Source organism: Piliocolobus tephrosceles, chromosome 4, assembly GCF_002776525.5.
Source record: "Piliocolobus tephrosceles isolate RC106 chromosome 4, ASM277652v3, whole genome shotgun sequence".
Lineage (NCBI taxonomy): Eukaryota > Metazoa > Chordata > Mammalia > Primates > Cercopithecidae > Piliocolobus > Piliocolobus tephrosceles.
In genome coordinates this window covers 76,767,751-76,782,459 of record NC_045437.1, presented here as the reverse complement: position 1 = coordinate 76,782,459, position 14,709 = coordinate 76,767,751, and the positions used below count along the sequence as shown (strand labels likewise).

The 14,709-nt window shown below is 42.2% G+C and overlaps 1 protein-coding gene across 3 annotated transcripts in view; it reads right to left on the bottom strand.

The window, feature by feature from the left end:
• Positions 1–14,709, bottom strand: part of THBS4 (thrombospondin 4) — a 90,156-nt gene that overhangs the window by 14,467 nt on the left and 60,980 nt on the right. For all 3 annotated transcript variants that reach the window (XM_023214941.2, XM_023214940.3, XM_026454262.1), the window contains 8 exons: positions 11,271–11,518; positions 9,006–9,114; positions 8,535–8,617; positions 7,838–7,889; positions 7,424–7,626; positions 5,511–5,648; positions 2,921–2,989; positions 266–418 (listed from right to left, as the gene is read on the bottom strand). In XM_023214941.2, the coding sequence (XP_023070709.2) occupies positions 266–418; positions 2,921–2,989; positions 5,511–5,648; positions 7,424–7,626; positions 7,838–7,889; positions 8,535–8,617; positions 9,006–9,114; positions 11,271–11,518 (1,055 nt within the window). The remainder of the gene's footprint in view (positions 1–265; positions 419–2,920; positions 2,990–5,510; positions 5,649–7,423; positions 7,627–7,837; positions 7,890–8,534; positions 8,618–9,005; positions 9,115–11,270; positions 11,519–14,709) is intronic.

Below are 14,709 nucleotides of genomic sequence, written 5' to 3'. Positions count from 1 at the left end.
AGACAGTGTTGCCCCATAGCCAAGAGGGAGAGAAAAGGCAGCTGATGGTTAGCTGGATGTCAGGCTGCTCCCCACAAACTCAGTGGACCCTGTTCCTATTACACTCCATGCTCATTTTGATTGCAATGCTTTCATTTTGAAGTACTTTTACCCCGAAGCACGTAGAAACTGGAGAGAGGTGATGTTAAAAATGGAGGAGGAAAAATGATAGAGGAAGTCAGAAATGAAGGGGAAAAATGATAGAGGAAGTCAAAAAACAACTTACCACACATGTCACATCCCCCTGCCTCTCTTCAATGCACTGGGCATTCACACTGCAAGGGTTCAGTTCCGGGTTTCTGCAGTTTCTTTCCATTTTGCATCCTCTTATCTGATCACCAGTATACCCTGGCTTACAAGGCCCACAGCGGTAAGATCCCTGCAGGGAACAAAGATCAGGTGATGAGCTGAAAGCTGTGAGCAAAGGTACGGTTATTGTGTCTATTTTCACAGGTACTCATTGCTGGCAGGATTCAGGCATCAGACCCATGCCTGCCTCTCTGCTTACATGTAAGATCATGTGAATGTTGGTGAAAACACCATCAGACTGGAGGCTGTATCCGGCCACTCAGACAAACACGGAATAGAAGTGAGGGAAGAAGGCTGCACAGTGAACCAGTGACACTGAGTTGCCCGTGCCACCGTGGAGGGCATAAGGGGAGAGGCCAAAAGTTCCAATGAAGTCCTGGGAGGTAGTGTGAGAAGCTTACTCTGGGGACAGGGAGACGATCTGCTTAAGAAGCAAGTTAATTTTTCTTCTTGCTGTTCCTTTGGTTCTTTTACAATAGAATGACAAAGGAATGGGTGCACCGAGAAATGCTGGTGGCCTGCATTGAGAATTTCTGATGAGGCAGACTGAGAAACTGACAAATGAGCTGTCAGCTCCACTGCAGTGACACTTCAGGGGCCAGGTTTTTTTTAGCTTTTATAGGTATAATATAATATAATATATATAATCACACTGCACACTATATATGTAATTATATAAAAAATCAAAATTAAAATTTTCATCGTTATTGAGGTATAATTGACGAAACTGAATATATTGAAAGTGTGCAGTGTGATAATGTGATATACATATACATTGTGAAATCATTACCGGTCAGTTAAGTAACATATCCATCAACTCACATAGTTGCCCTCCCCTTTTTTCTTTTTCAGTGAGAACACCTAAGATCTGCTCTCTTAGCAGATTTCAAATATATAACATAGTATTATTAACTAAGTCACCATGCTGTGTATTAGATCCTCAGAACTTTTTCATCTTATGCAGTTTTATTGACATAAAATTTATAGATCGTAAAAGACATCCATTTGAAGTATGCAGTTGAATGATTTAAGTCACTCACAACCTCTTAATTGCCACATCCAAAGCACGCTTTCCAGCGACCTGTCTCAATCTCTCAGCCTCCCTGGCGATGCTGTCCACTCTCTCCTTTTTCTGGCTTCTGCTCTTTTTCCTTGGCCTAGTCCTTCATTTTTGGGGTTTCCTGGAGTTCTATTTACTGTCTACTTTCCTTCTCTCTAGGTGGCTCAGTTATTACCTTTACACCAAGATCTCGCAAATCTATTTGCAGACTACTTTGTCCTGGTAAAAGCTGAGAAGCAATAAATCCCCATCTATTCCTAAGCAATATAGCATTGTGGAGAAGAACTCAGGCTCTGTAGCCAACCTGGAAGTCTTCTAAGATGTGTGACCTTAGTATAAATACGTAACATTCCTTTATTTTCTTTTTGGAGACAGGGTCTCCCTCTGTCACCCAGACTGGAGTGCAGTGCCGATCACAGCTCACTGTAACCTCAAACTACTCTTGGACCAAAATGATCCTTCAGCTTCAGCCTCCTGAGGAGTTGGGACTATAGGAATGCTCCACCATGCCTGGACTTAATGATGTAATATTTCTGTGCCTCAGTTTCTTCAATTATAAAATATGGATAATAATAATACCCATTTATGAGGTTGTTGTGAGGATTAAAATAAGTAACTCGATAAAATGTAAAGTGCTTTTACTTACAAGGAAACAAGGAACCTAGAGGTTGGATAACTTTCAAATAGTCATACACGTAATCAGTAGTTCTTTTCTTGATAGTCTATTCTGGTACATCTTTCATCTTGGACATAGTTTGATAGGAACTTTCAGAAATAAAACCCATATCTGAATACTTAAGTTATAGCCATCCCTAAGTGCTAAGCACTTTAATTTAATACAATGAAAAGTTTTGAAAAGTTTTTTTATCTTTTTTTGAGACTGAGTCCGTTTTTTTTTCTTTTTGAGACTCTGTCGCCCAGGCTGGAGTGCAGTGGCGCGATCTCGACTCACTGCAAGCTCCACCTCTCAGGTTCACGCCATTCTCCTGCCTCAGCCTTCCGAGTAGCTGGGACTACAGGCACCTGCCACCAGGCCTGGCTAATTTTTTTTTGTATTTTTAGTAGAGAGAGGGTTTCACTGTGTTAGCCAGGTTAGTCTCGAACTCCTGACCTCGTGATTGAAAAGTTTTATGAAAATAAAGAATGACATTTGGAGATTGTGTAGTCACCAGTAAAATACTGAACTATTAACATAAACTACCAAGCTCTTCACAATTTTAAAATACAGGAGTAATAATTTATTCGATAAATAGTTATCTAATAGCCTAATATTGCAACTTTGGTAGAAAATAAAGGACAAACTTGGCACTTATAAAAGTATTCTTACATAAAAATTACTTATACAATTACTCATATTAAACACTTTATTAGCACAAACTTTTGCTCTTATTCTGCCAGTCAAATATATTATGCCCACATGTTCTAGTGTGTTTGAAAGCTATGGTCTATAAACATACACTTGTTTTAATAACCAGTTCTGCTTTGATAACAACAGCTGTGAGAAATACTCACCAAAGTATTAATGCAGATCGAGTTGGGAACGCATGCTCCATTTCGACACTCATCAATGTCAGTGCAGACCTAGTGCAGAAAAGTTCAAAGTTTAGCGAGACATGCTGCTTAAATAGAAATGCAAATAAATCTCCTTTGTTTTGCTATCTTTGTGTGAAGTGAAGATGCAGAATTTCAGGTAGAATGGGAATCTGAGGTTTATTTGTGCCATCTCCCTGCATTTGTACCAGTTTGTACTTAATCTAATTGCAAATGAGAATTGCTTTCATGGCATTGAAAGTTATTCAGAAAAGACAACTTGTGTAATTCATCTGTTCCACCACCTTGTTAGGTTAGGAAAGTTTTTTTTTTTTTTTTTTTTTTTATCTTGCTTGGGACTCAGCGTAGTTCTCCTATCTGAGGATTCTTAGCTTTTTTTCAATCCTGGAACATTCTCAGTTTCCCCCAACTGCTTTCTAGTCTTTCTTTGGAACTACAGTTGGATGAATATCGGACTTTCTCGTTAATATCTTCTTTTGACTCCTAACCTCTTGTTATATGCCTCATATCTTTATTTCTCTGTGCTGTGTTCTAGATGATTTCTTTAAATTCATCTCCTAGCCTATGAATTCCCTGCGAAGCTGTGTCTAATCTGTTTTGCCCATCTATTGAGTTAAGGTCAATGATTTTCCACTGATAAAAGTTTTATTTGGCTGTTTTTCAAACTTGTCTGTTTTTCTCACATTGTCCTACACTTTTGTTGTTGTTGTTGAGACAGGGTCTTGCTCTGTTGCTCAGGCTGGAGTGCAGTGGCACGATCACAGCTCACTGCAGCCTTGACCTCCCAGGCTCAGGTGATCCTCCCACCTCAACCTCCCAAGGTAGCTGGGACCACAGGCATGCACCACCACACCCAGCTAATTTTTTTGTGTGTATTTTTTTTTGTAGAGATGGGATTTTGCCATGTTGTTCAGATGGGATATTGCCCTGTTCTTTAAGTATGGTATTTATTTCTTTACCTTTTTATATGTACTTTATATTTATCTTGTTTCCTCATGGTAGTTTCTTTATATAAACTGCCATTTTTGTTTATGAGCATATCTTCAGTAGCCCAGATTTTGCCTGTGGGCATTCCACTGGCCCTGAATTTTGGCGTGTCTTTACAGAGTGGTGTGTCTTTGACTTGAGACAGGGCCCTGGAGATTTTACCTTTTCATGGCTGGTTATGATTTTAATTTTCTGGCTTGTGTTTCTGCATTATATGTATAACACAGATTTGGAACTCATAACTGTATGTGTTCCACAGTGTATGTGTGCCACATTTGTTGTGGGCAATTTTCATTTTTGTCAAGCATATCTTAAAGCTGAAGTCAAGCTTCTTTATTGTTTCTTAGGGCTAGTCAAGTTTTCCTGTCTCCTTGTAATGGATAGGGTGGTTCTTTGAGGGTCCTGGACTTATGCAGGGATGTTAGGCCTTTCCAAAGTTCCCAGACTACATTGCTGCATCCACTCCACACAGGTGGTAAAAGCCAGGTCCCCGTTCCTAGGACCTGGACCTGGCTCCCACCTCCCAGGATCTGCTGTGGCATCAGTTCTTAGTCACAGTTCCGGCTTTGAGCTTTCTCTCTGTTTCTGGACGCTGCATCATTTCCTTTTATTTCTTTTGACTTTGGAACGCGGTAACATTTGCTGTTAAATTTTAGCAAGGTGGCTCCCTTCCACTTGAGTTCTGTCTGCCATGTTACTGGAAGTCTATTGAGAAGTGTTCCTTACTACCTTACACCAAGTACCTTATATTTTGTTTTGTCTATTTCCTTGGTTTGTTCTTAGAGATTCTGTCTTTAGAGGACTCTAACAGCTTCTTGTCATTCCTATGTGTCTAGCTTGCCTACCTTTTCTAGTCTAAAAAATCATGCCCTCTAGAACCCTTTGATAGGCAGCTAGGAAATAATAAACCCCTGCCCTTCTTCAAAGCTAATAATTTCCCTAAAGTAGTAAAATATATTTATAGACCAACCATTTTTAAGGGCTAAAAACATCAAAAAGAATTTCACAGTCAGTCAGTTAAATAATGACCAGGATATAGTAGAACATTTGGAAATAAATGGAGACTGTCATGAAGTACTCAAGTGCTTTATGGCAATTTAGAGCTTACATAAGAAAAAGGGGAGGTTGCCTTGGGGGATTATTTCTACTCTTAAAATCCCCTCATCTCTGAAACAGCTTCGGATTGGCAACAATGACTCTATAAAAGTGACCTAATTTTTCAAAGCTTTTGTTTCCCTGGTTCTCATCTTATTCTGCAGGACAAAATGTTCAACGGCCATCAACAAAATAAGCCTGAAATTATGCCAATAGCCATATTACCCCTTTTACTGTTTTTCCAGTAATACTCTATTATCCCATCTTAAAAGCTTCCTCCCTTCTAGATTTTATAAATGTAAATACTTAGAAATGGTTGAAAAACTTCCTAATTTGCTCATTTTGCACCATGACATTCCACATGGCCTCGGCTGCTCAAGGAGGTAAAGGGTTACACCGAAGAGGTGGGAACCAACCACAATTGTTCTGTTAAGATGAGAAATGAATAGAAACCATGACTTCAGCCTACCTGCTTGTTTGACTTGGCAAAACTGATCCCAACACCCTGCACCGTGGGCCCTGTGAAGCCCACTGGGCAGGCGTCACATCTGAAGCCAGGAGACAAATTCACACAGCGCACGCCCGGGTAGCAGGGATGGTATTTGCACTGAAGACAAAAAAGTCCAAAGTCTTTAGCCACACCGAGAAAACACTCCAACTTTTCTTCATCTATTTGCACATACTTGTTTAGTCATTTAACTATCTTTTGGTGGAAAAAATAATAAAAGGAAATAAAGGCTTCCAACTCCAGTTACCCACTGAATCCCTGACTACACAATCTAACGTTGCTTTTTAGTGGGCTCTGCTGTATTGTAGAATAATGGCACATCCATGTTGTAAGGGTCCTTGATATTAACCAGCCTACCTCTCAATGTAATAAGCTCCCTGATATTCTGACACAGAATTTGCAAATCTCTGTGAAAGGACTATGTCCCTGGACCACTTAGCTGGCTGTTAAGATGACTCCAAAAGCATCAGCAAACCAACTACTCAGTCAGAAAGACCTCAAGAAGGCAAAGCCAGGGCCGGTGCCTCTTCAGTACCACGTAATCCCTCAGGGCCTGTGCCTGCCTCCATGTCCTGTCAAGTCCATGCTATTCCAAGGCTCTAGGAAGCTTGGAGATTGGTTATTTTTTTTTTTAATCCACTTCAACTAATGTAAAAAACATGACCACTTCCTGCCCTTTCAGAAAGAGGAAAATTCCAGCTCACAGATAAAAACCAGATGCAGTTCAGTGAAATGTGTGCAGATGTTTCTCCAATTGAGGGATTACTAGAGACCATCTTAATTGCTTACTACTAGGGAAGGTAATCAACTGAGTGTTACTAACGTTACAAAGGGCCTGCAGGAGCCCTAGGGAGCCAGTGTGCCTAAGTTCCCTACCCGTATCTCTCCCCTGCGCTTCTCCTTTCAGCCTTCCTCTGGCTGGGTGGGACGAGAAAGGCACATTGAAGGCACATTTTGGTGGCAGCCTTGCTACCTACTATGAACACTACTTTGCGACTGGACTGGTGATTGCCTAACCATGTTTTTTGTTTGTTTGTTTTGAGACAGGGTCGCGCCCAGGCTGGAGTGCAGTGGTGCCATCATGGCTCACTGTAGCCTAAACCTCCTGCCTCAGGCAATCCTCCTACTTCATCTTCCAGAGTAGCTGGGACTACAGGCACATGCCACCATGCCCAGGTAATGATCATATTTTTTGTAGAGGTAGGGTTTTGTCTTGTTGCCCAGGCTGGTCTTTAACTCCTGAGCTCATGTGGTCCTCCCGCCTCGGCCTCCCAAAGTGTTGAGATTGCAGGCTTAAGCCACTGGGCCTGGCCTGCCTAACCATGGTGTTGAAACAGTCTCTTCTGGGGCTCTGCCAGCCGGTCAAACAGCTGGATGTGCCTCCTCTAGGGCCCTCCCTGGGCACGTTTAGTTACTAATAGGTTACAGGGCCTCCCCCTCGGTGGTGTGACATTCCCCTCTGCTCCTTTATTTTAGGAAGCCTGAAGAAATCCATGGTGACTCCTGAAATACACCCTTACAAAAATCCTCCCCTTCCACATTTGCAAAAGTGGGGGAAAAACAAAACTGTAGCACAGACTGCTTAAGAGAGATAACCAATGCAAATGTCAGCGTGTAAAGCAGAAACCTCAGCACTGTAGCCAATGGACCAGTAGAAGAGTTGGAAACGCAGAGGAAAAATGACAAATGCAGCCATAACCTTGGGTCATGTCTCCTTCCGCCATCCCTGTGTCTCAGGGTCTCCAAGCAAGTGGTTTTGATGGAGCCTGGAGGACAGCCCAAGTCAGCCCTTAATCATCAGCCTGGCTTCTTTTTCCAAAAGCTGCAGGGTGAGGATACTTAGGGATTCCCTCCGGGTCTAAGTGAACTTTTACCTCATCAACATCAATACAGGTGATCCCGTTTCCTGTGTAGCCCTCAGGGCAGGGCCCACACTGGAAGCCATCTCTGCTGTCGGTACATTGGACACCTCGGAAACATGGGTTGGAGTCACACCGACGAGGTGGGCGTGTTGGCGGTGCAGGGGGTGCTGGGGGTACCATTGTGCTTGGGGTTGGAGACTGAAACTTGAGAGGACCTAGAGGAAAACAATCATCCATAGGCTTATTCACTGCCAGGAACATATACAGAAGACAAAACAAAATTTAGTTTCCCATTGAACTTTTTCTCCCTCCCCTCCAACTATGTGGTAGACCTTTAGAACCTGCGGTTAACGCAGACTCACCGCAAGCCCTTCATCAGCCTGCATCATCCGACTCAGGCGAGCCCATTACTAGGAAAGCACTTACCACAAGCCTGGCATTCAGCTATGGTGTTTCGCAAAAATGATGTTTCCTTAACCTTTAAAAATGAGAAGGGGAAAAAGGATTGAAAAGGAATGCCTGATATCATCCAGGAATGAAAGAATCCATGTGGAGCTATCTATGTGACACTTTTTTTTTTTTTTTTGAGACAGTCTCAGTCTGTTGCCCAGGCTGGAGTGTAGTGGCATAATCTCAGCTCACTTCAACCTCTGCCTCCCGGGTTCCAGCGATTCTCCTGGCTCAGCCTCCTGAGTAGCTGGGATTACAGGCACGCACCACCATGCCTGGCTAATTTTTGTGTTTTTAGTAGAGACAGGGTTTCACCATGTTGTTCAGGCTGGTCTCAAACTCCTGACCTCATGATCCGCCCACCTCAGCCTCCCAAAGTGCTGGGATTACAGGCATGAGGCACTGCACCTGGCCGTCTGTAACACTTCTTACAGTAGCATTAACAGCCCTTGACGGCTCCCGCTCTACTTAGAGCCATGGTGTGTTCATCATGAACTTGGCCCCCATTTCCAGAGACCTTCCAGTGGAGCCCTGCTGTGGGGGGCTGCGTGGGCCCCCGGAGGTCTGACTCAGAGGCCGCCTCCATGCCTGGGCAGGCCTGCAGCTCCACTAGCTTGTGGGGAGCTGCTCTGAGAAGACCGGGGCTTTTCTGATGATATGCCCCACTTGTTACCTGCTGTCTCAGAAGGTCCTTCACCTCTCCCAGGAGTTGGTTTAATTGTGTCATTTGACCCAAGAACTGCCGGTTAAAGTCCCCTGTAGGAACAGCAAAAGGCAAAGAGTTTTCAACCAGTGATGGTCATTTCTAAGTGACTCAAAACCAAATGATTCCCCAGGAAATCATCATGACAAGATGATTCAAAAACCCAGAATATTTGAATTTAATTTGGGGTAATTTCTTTAATTCAGCTAAAAAAATGATAATGATGCCACTGACTAAGTCTAAATTCATGTGAATCATAAAAATAAAAGTATAATGAAAATACTCCTTGCCCTGGATTTTGTTCAAGAGCCTGATTTTCATAGATACGTTTTGTTGGGCTGCTCTGTTGACAGTCCCACTTTTTGGTGATGGGACCCTGCCTATTCAGGGTCTTTGGAGTTTGTGTTGATGAAGGTGTGCAAACTACCCAAGAGCCCACACCTGTGCCTGTGGCCGCCAGTGGCTCGCTCTGCTGCAGGAAGCAGTCTTGCAGGCTGGCCACCTGGAACAGTGAGCCTCTCACCACCAGCTTCAGCTCTTCCAAGAAGTCCTGGAAGAAATCACATTCATACCACAGATTGCTGACACTGTTCAAAAGCCAATGTGCTTGCCTACTCACGCAATTTTCATAATCAAGTAGTCCTGTAGAGTTGGACCCTCTGACATCTTACATAATTTTGTAGGATCACATTTTTTCCTAAAGCCTGCCAGCCCTATCTTTTTGACTGAAGTGAATATGTAAGTAGCCAGTAGCCTAGGAAAATGCTAGCATTGTCACCAAGAGGGCTGAGAAAAGGAAAGGCTCTTTTCCTACATGGTAAAGGAGTTATTTTGTGATAGGAAGCTCTTAATAATTGTCTGTAATTTGTTTATGGAATTTAGATCGCAATAAATAAGGTGTTAATCCCAATTTTAAACAGTATTATTTTTTGGATGTCTTGACTCAAGGTTCTAGCAAAGCCTATGATTTCTTCAGGCTATGAGAATGAATAAATGATATCTTCTATGATCATTAGGTAGCTGGCATCGTATTTTTACATTTCGGGTTGATATTATTCACTGTTAGTCAAAAAGTAAATTTTCTTGCCCTTTTATCTTGTGAATTCTGCTTGCAATCACTTTTATTATATCTATATACAACAAAACGTTTATGTTAACTGCCAAAGTCAAGTCATCATCCTGATTTTAGAAATGAGCACAGCTAAGAATTTTCAGAGGAATTCTGCTTTTTGATTTAGCTAAGATTTAGGCAACATATGCTATTTAACACATATTATATTGGACATCAGACTACAATCTCTGCAGAGTTAGGAAAATGACTGGCTTTGCCCACCATAGTAGCACTAATGCCTAGAATGTGCCTATTTGTCGACTGACTGAGTGAGTAGGTGACTATGAGACTGAGCCACTGTGATCACTACCGATGGTCTAGGGAGGTAGAGCTTCTGAGAAAATTCCAATAAGTACAGTTTCTGATGACTTTGTCAAGGCTGAGTCCTGACTTTTAGAAATTGACTTATTTGGTGGTGAACACTAATTCCTGAAATGAGCAGTGACACAATTTCTGACTGTCATTCTGATTATGTGTGCTACTTTGGGGATTCAGAAATAAAGTTGAGCACATCTTTCTATTAATTTTTTCCATATGTAAATCTACATTTAAAAATCTCTCTATATATATGACTGAAAAACAAAAAAACCCCAAAACCTTGGATTTTGGCTTTCTTGGAATTTCCGATTAAAAATGCTTCCTGTTGTTCAAGCGCAAAACTTCTAGGATCAGATTCATAGTTTTTATATTGCTATCTAAAACTACAGCATTCCTACATGCAATGGAAATTATTGCTTACACCCTGCTTCTCTGTACAAAGGGCTCAGAGTAGCTTGTAACTAAAGCATATATTAATATAATGAAATAACAAATGGAAATGGAAAGTGAGGATTGAGAGGTAGCAGACAAAAATAATATGGGCCATAGCAGATGAACAGTTACTGATTTGACATTGGCTTATATAACGGATGAAATTCAGGAACTTTAAACCAGTTATATATTATTGGAAAGGACAAAGAATACTAGTTCTTTATAGAAAACAAAGCACTGACTAGCACAAAATTCTAAAAGAAATGTATGTGGCAATTTCTACAGTAGGTGCAATGATAGAATAATAAAAATACCATCAACATGGAGTAAAACAGAAGACAGAGGTGATGGTGTCTTAAGACCAAATGGAGCTAAGCTAAGCTCCCTTGTGTTAGTGGATGTTCTAATAAGACCTGTGAAATGCTGTTCTGACAGCTTGGCAGTTTCCAATCATTCTTTTTTATTTTCATTATAGAAAACTGAAAATAGATAATGTCATCACTCTGAGGTAGTTATTTTTATTTTTGCCCTTCCTTTCCAACTTTACAATTGTATCCAGAGTCTCTACTTATCACTGAAAGCACAAGCTCTCAATTTTGGCATCACATTAGAATTGGTGTTTTAAAAATGTGCTGATGCCTAGGCCCCACCTGACAGATTCAGATTCAGTTTGTCTTAGGGGCAGCCCCCTAGCACTTGCTTTTCAAGCTCCCCAGGCGATTCTGATGTGCAACGGGCATTAGACCCACTGACCTGCAGCAGGAATTTCTCAGCACACTCCTCTGCACTCCCTAGGCACCGGCAGCTCATTTTTCCACTTCAGAGAATGGTTTGTGGGTTCCTACCTGTGGCTTCCTCTGGAAAGTCCTCAATTCAATGGTCTCAGGATTCTGGGAGAGGCCGGCAAAGACCCTGGGGAGATTGTGAATGGAATCCACCTGGATGCAGTCCAGGTAGAGCTCTAGGGAGCCGGCCCCTCGCTGCAAATTGCTCAGCCTCAGGAGGAGCCTGTGCCGCCTTCCGTCCGCCAGCTGCAGGTTGTTGAAAACCACCAAATGGACCTTCCCGTCGTTCTTGAGGTAACGGAGGATGGCTGGAAGCAAGCACAGGTCAACGAATGGTGTGATAAGTGGAAGAGGGGGAAGTGGAGGGTCAACCAATGGTGTGGTAAGTGTCCCGTGCTGAACAGCCTCCTGGTAACACGACTGGGTTGCTGGACAGAATGTGAGTGAGAAATAACTTCAAATATTAATTCACCATCTTCTGTGTGCTAGGCACTGTTTCAGGCACTGGGAACCAACTCTCCTCCTGAGAATGTTTTGTGCTGATGGAGAAACAGATAATATGTGGCAAATTTGAAAATAAACAATACAATTCTCATATAGTGGTAAGTACAGTGAGCAAGCAGAACCCCATCTGAAAGCAAACTAAACTCTAAGTAAGCCTAGAGCATGAATCCATTCATTCACCAAACACTTGCTAAGCACTACCATGGGGCTGGGGGCTGTCCTTAAGTGCTTTAAACACTTGATTTCTCCCCCCACCCATTTTTTTTTTTTAAAGACAAGATCTCGCTCTCTCCCCCCAGCTGCAGTGCAGTGGGACTATCTCAGCTCACTGCAATCTCTGCCTCCCGTGCTCAAGTAATCCTTCTATCTTAGCCTCCTAAGTAGTTGGGACCACAGGTGTAAGCCACCACAACCAGCTAATTTATATATTTTTTGTAGAGTCGGGGTTTTGCCGTGTTGCCCAGGCTGGTCTCGAAATCCTGAGCTCAAGTGATCCACCTGCCTCGGCCTCCCAAAGTGCTGGGATTACAGGTGTGAGCCACCGCACCCAGCCTAAATACTTAATTTCTACTCACTGCAACCAAATGCAATTGAAATAACTATGGATGAGGAAAGTGAGTCTCAGATAAGTGAAGGCACTTGGTCAAGGACATAGGAAGCGGCAGGACTAGAATCTGAACTTGAGTATGGTTCATTCTGTGACTAAAAAATGCTAGGCATGCACAGGCCTTAGTCAGCACACATCAAATCGTGTGTAATCTGTCATATCGCCCCTCAGCAACCCATCCCTGAATTTAACAATGCTCAGTTAGAAAATAAAAGGTATTGGCTGGGCACAGAGGCTCATGCCTGTAATCCGAGCACTTTGGGAGGCCCAGGTGGGAGAATCTCTTGAGGTCAGGAGTTTGAAATCAACCTAGCCAACATAGTGAGACCTCATTTCTACAAAAAATAAATTTAAGAAAATTGGCCAGGCTGGGCACAGTAGCTCAGGCCTGTAATCCCAGCACTTTAGGAGGCTGAGGTGGCAGATCATGAGGTCAGGAGTTCAAGACCAGCCTGACCAATATGGTGAAACCCCGTCTCTACTGAAAATACAAAAATTAGCCATGCATGGTGGTGTTCGCCTGTAGTCCCAGCTACTCAGAAGGCTGAGGCAGGAGAATTGCTTGAACCTGGGAGGTGGAGGTTGCAGTGAGCCAAGATCACACCACTTCACTCCAGCCTGGGTGACAGATCAAGATTCCATTCCAAAAAAATAAAAAAAAAATGGCCAGGTGTGGTGACACGTACTTGTAGTCCCAGCTACTTGGGACAGTGAGGTGGAGGACTGCTTGAGCCTGGGGGATTGAGGTTGCAGTGAGCCCTGATCGAACCACTGCACTCCAGCCTTGGCAACAGAGTGACCCTGTCTCAAAAAAAAAAAAAAGAAAAGAAAAGGTATCTGTGGTTGTAAAAGAAGGACTCCCACCTTATTTTCTGTTTTTGCTTTTGTTTCATTTTTTTTCCCCCTATGTGGGTAGCTATTCACATATCTGCTTAAGCCCACATATCTTCTGGTTTTCAGCCTTTTTTTACTCCACTATTGTCCTGAACATAAGAGGCCCTTAGCTAAAATCTTAGAAGTTGACCCTTTGTGAGGGGAGCCCATTAGTTAAGGTTTGCTAGAAAGATCAAAGTGATTTCAGCTAGTGTCTAAACATGCCTCCAGGTGCACCCACAGGTACCATTCCCAAACCAGCACTTTGGGAGGCCGAGGTGGGCAGATCACAAGGTCAGGAGTTCAAGATCAGCCTGACTAATATGGTGAAACCCTGTCTCTACTAAAAATACAGAAATCAGCCAGGCATGGCTAATTTTCACTGAAAACAATCCCAGGAACAAGGTTGGAGGCTAATTGCAAATATTGCTGATAAGGGAGGTGGTAAACACATCATTGCAGTTGCAAAGCTCTGGCCAGTCTTTAGCTATCCCAGGGTGGGAAAGCCTTAATCTACTAGAACTTAAAGTAGAACTTTTCTGGAGGGTAATTTAGTCATGTGCATCAGAACCTTAAACACGTGTAAACCCAACAGCCCAGCATTGCCACTTCTAGGAACTAAAACTGAGGAAATTAAAGAACAAAAAAGAAGCACTTCAGCACTGTCCTGGGTTATAGAAAAAAAAAAAAAAAGCAGCACCAAGATGTATGGTTGAGAATGTTCATTTCAGAAATACTTACTGTAATCAACACTTGGCACAACATATACGTCCAAAAGGAGAGGGCTGGCTACTTAAATTACAGTATAATCATAAAATGGAATACTATGGAATAGCTGAATATTAAAAACACAAAAAGACATTCCCAGTATTTTGTTAAGTAAAAAAAAAAAAAAGGAGGTTATAGGTCAATATGGGTTAATTTAGAAAAAAGTGTGCATGTGTATATATATGTACATATATGTATACATACATACCTAGAAGATTAGAAGAAAATATGTCTACATTAATATGGTTATTTTCTGCGTGCTTGGATGGTATTTTTTTTCTTCCTGCTCATCTTCATTTTTTTAACTTTTCTACAAGAAACAACCATTACTTGTATATAAAAATAATAAAAAAAGAAATATATTGCACATATACACCCAGACTGTGTTGCTGTTAATCTGTGTGATTTGTGGCAAGTAACTTGGACCATCTTTCTCCTCAGGTACCTTTTCTGTAGAGTGTAAATGCCAAGATGGTGCTGCCTGCAGATGAACTAGCCAAGAATACCTATTTACATTGCAGTGTCGCCAAAGAAAAGAATCACTACTGTGGAACATGAAGGATATATTTTAAGGCTTTCTCCACATTAGACTTTCTAGGTTCATTTTCCCACCCTTCTGAACTCTGACTGGATTTTCCAGTTGACCACAGTCTGAAGAGAGCCAGTTCACGTGAGGTTCTGTAACCTACAGAGATGGTGGGAGGACTCAGACGGGAAATCTCTTATGTCGACGTGGTCACCACCACT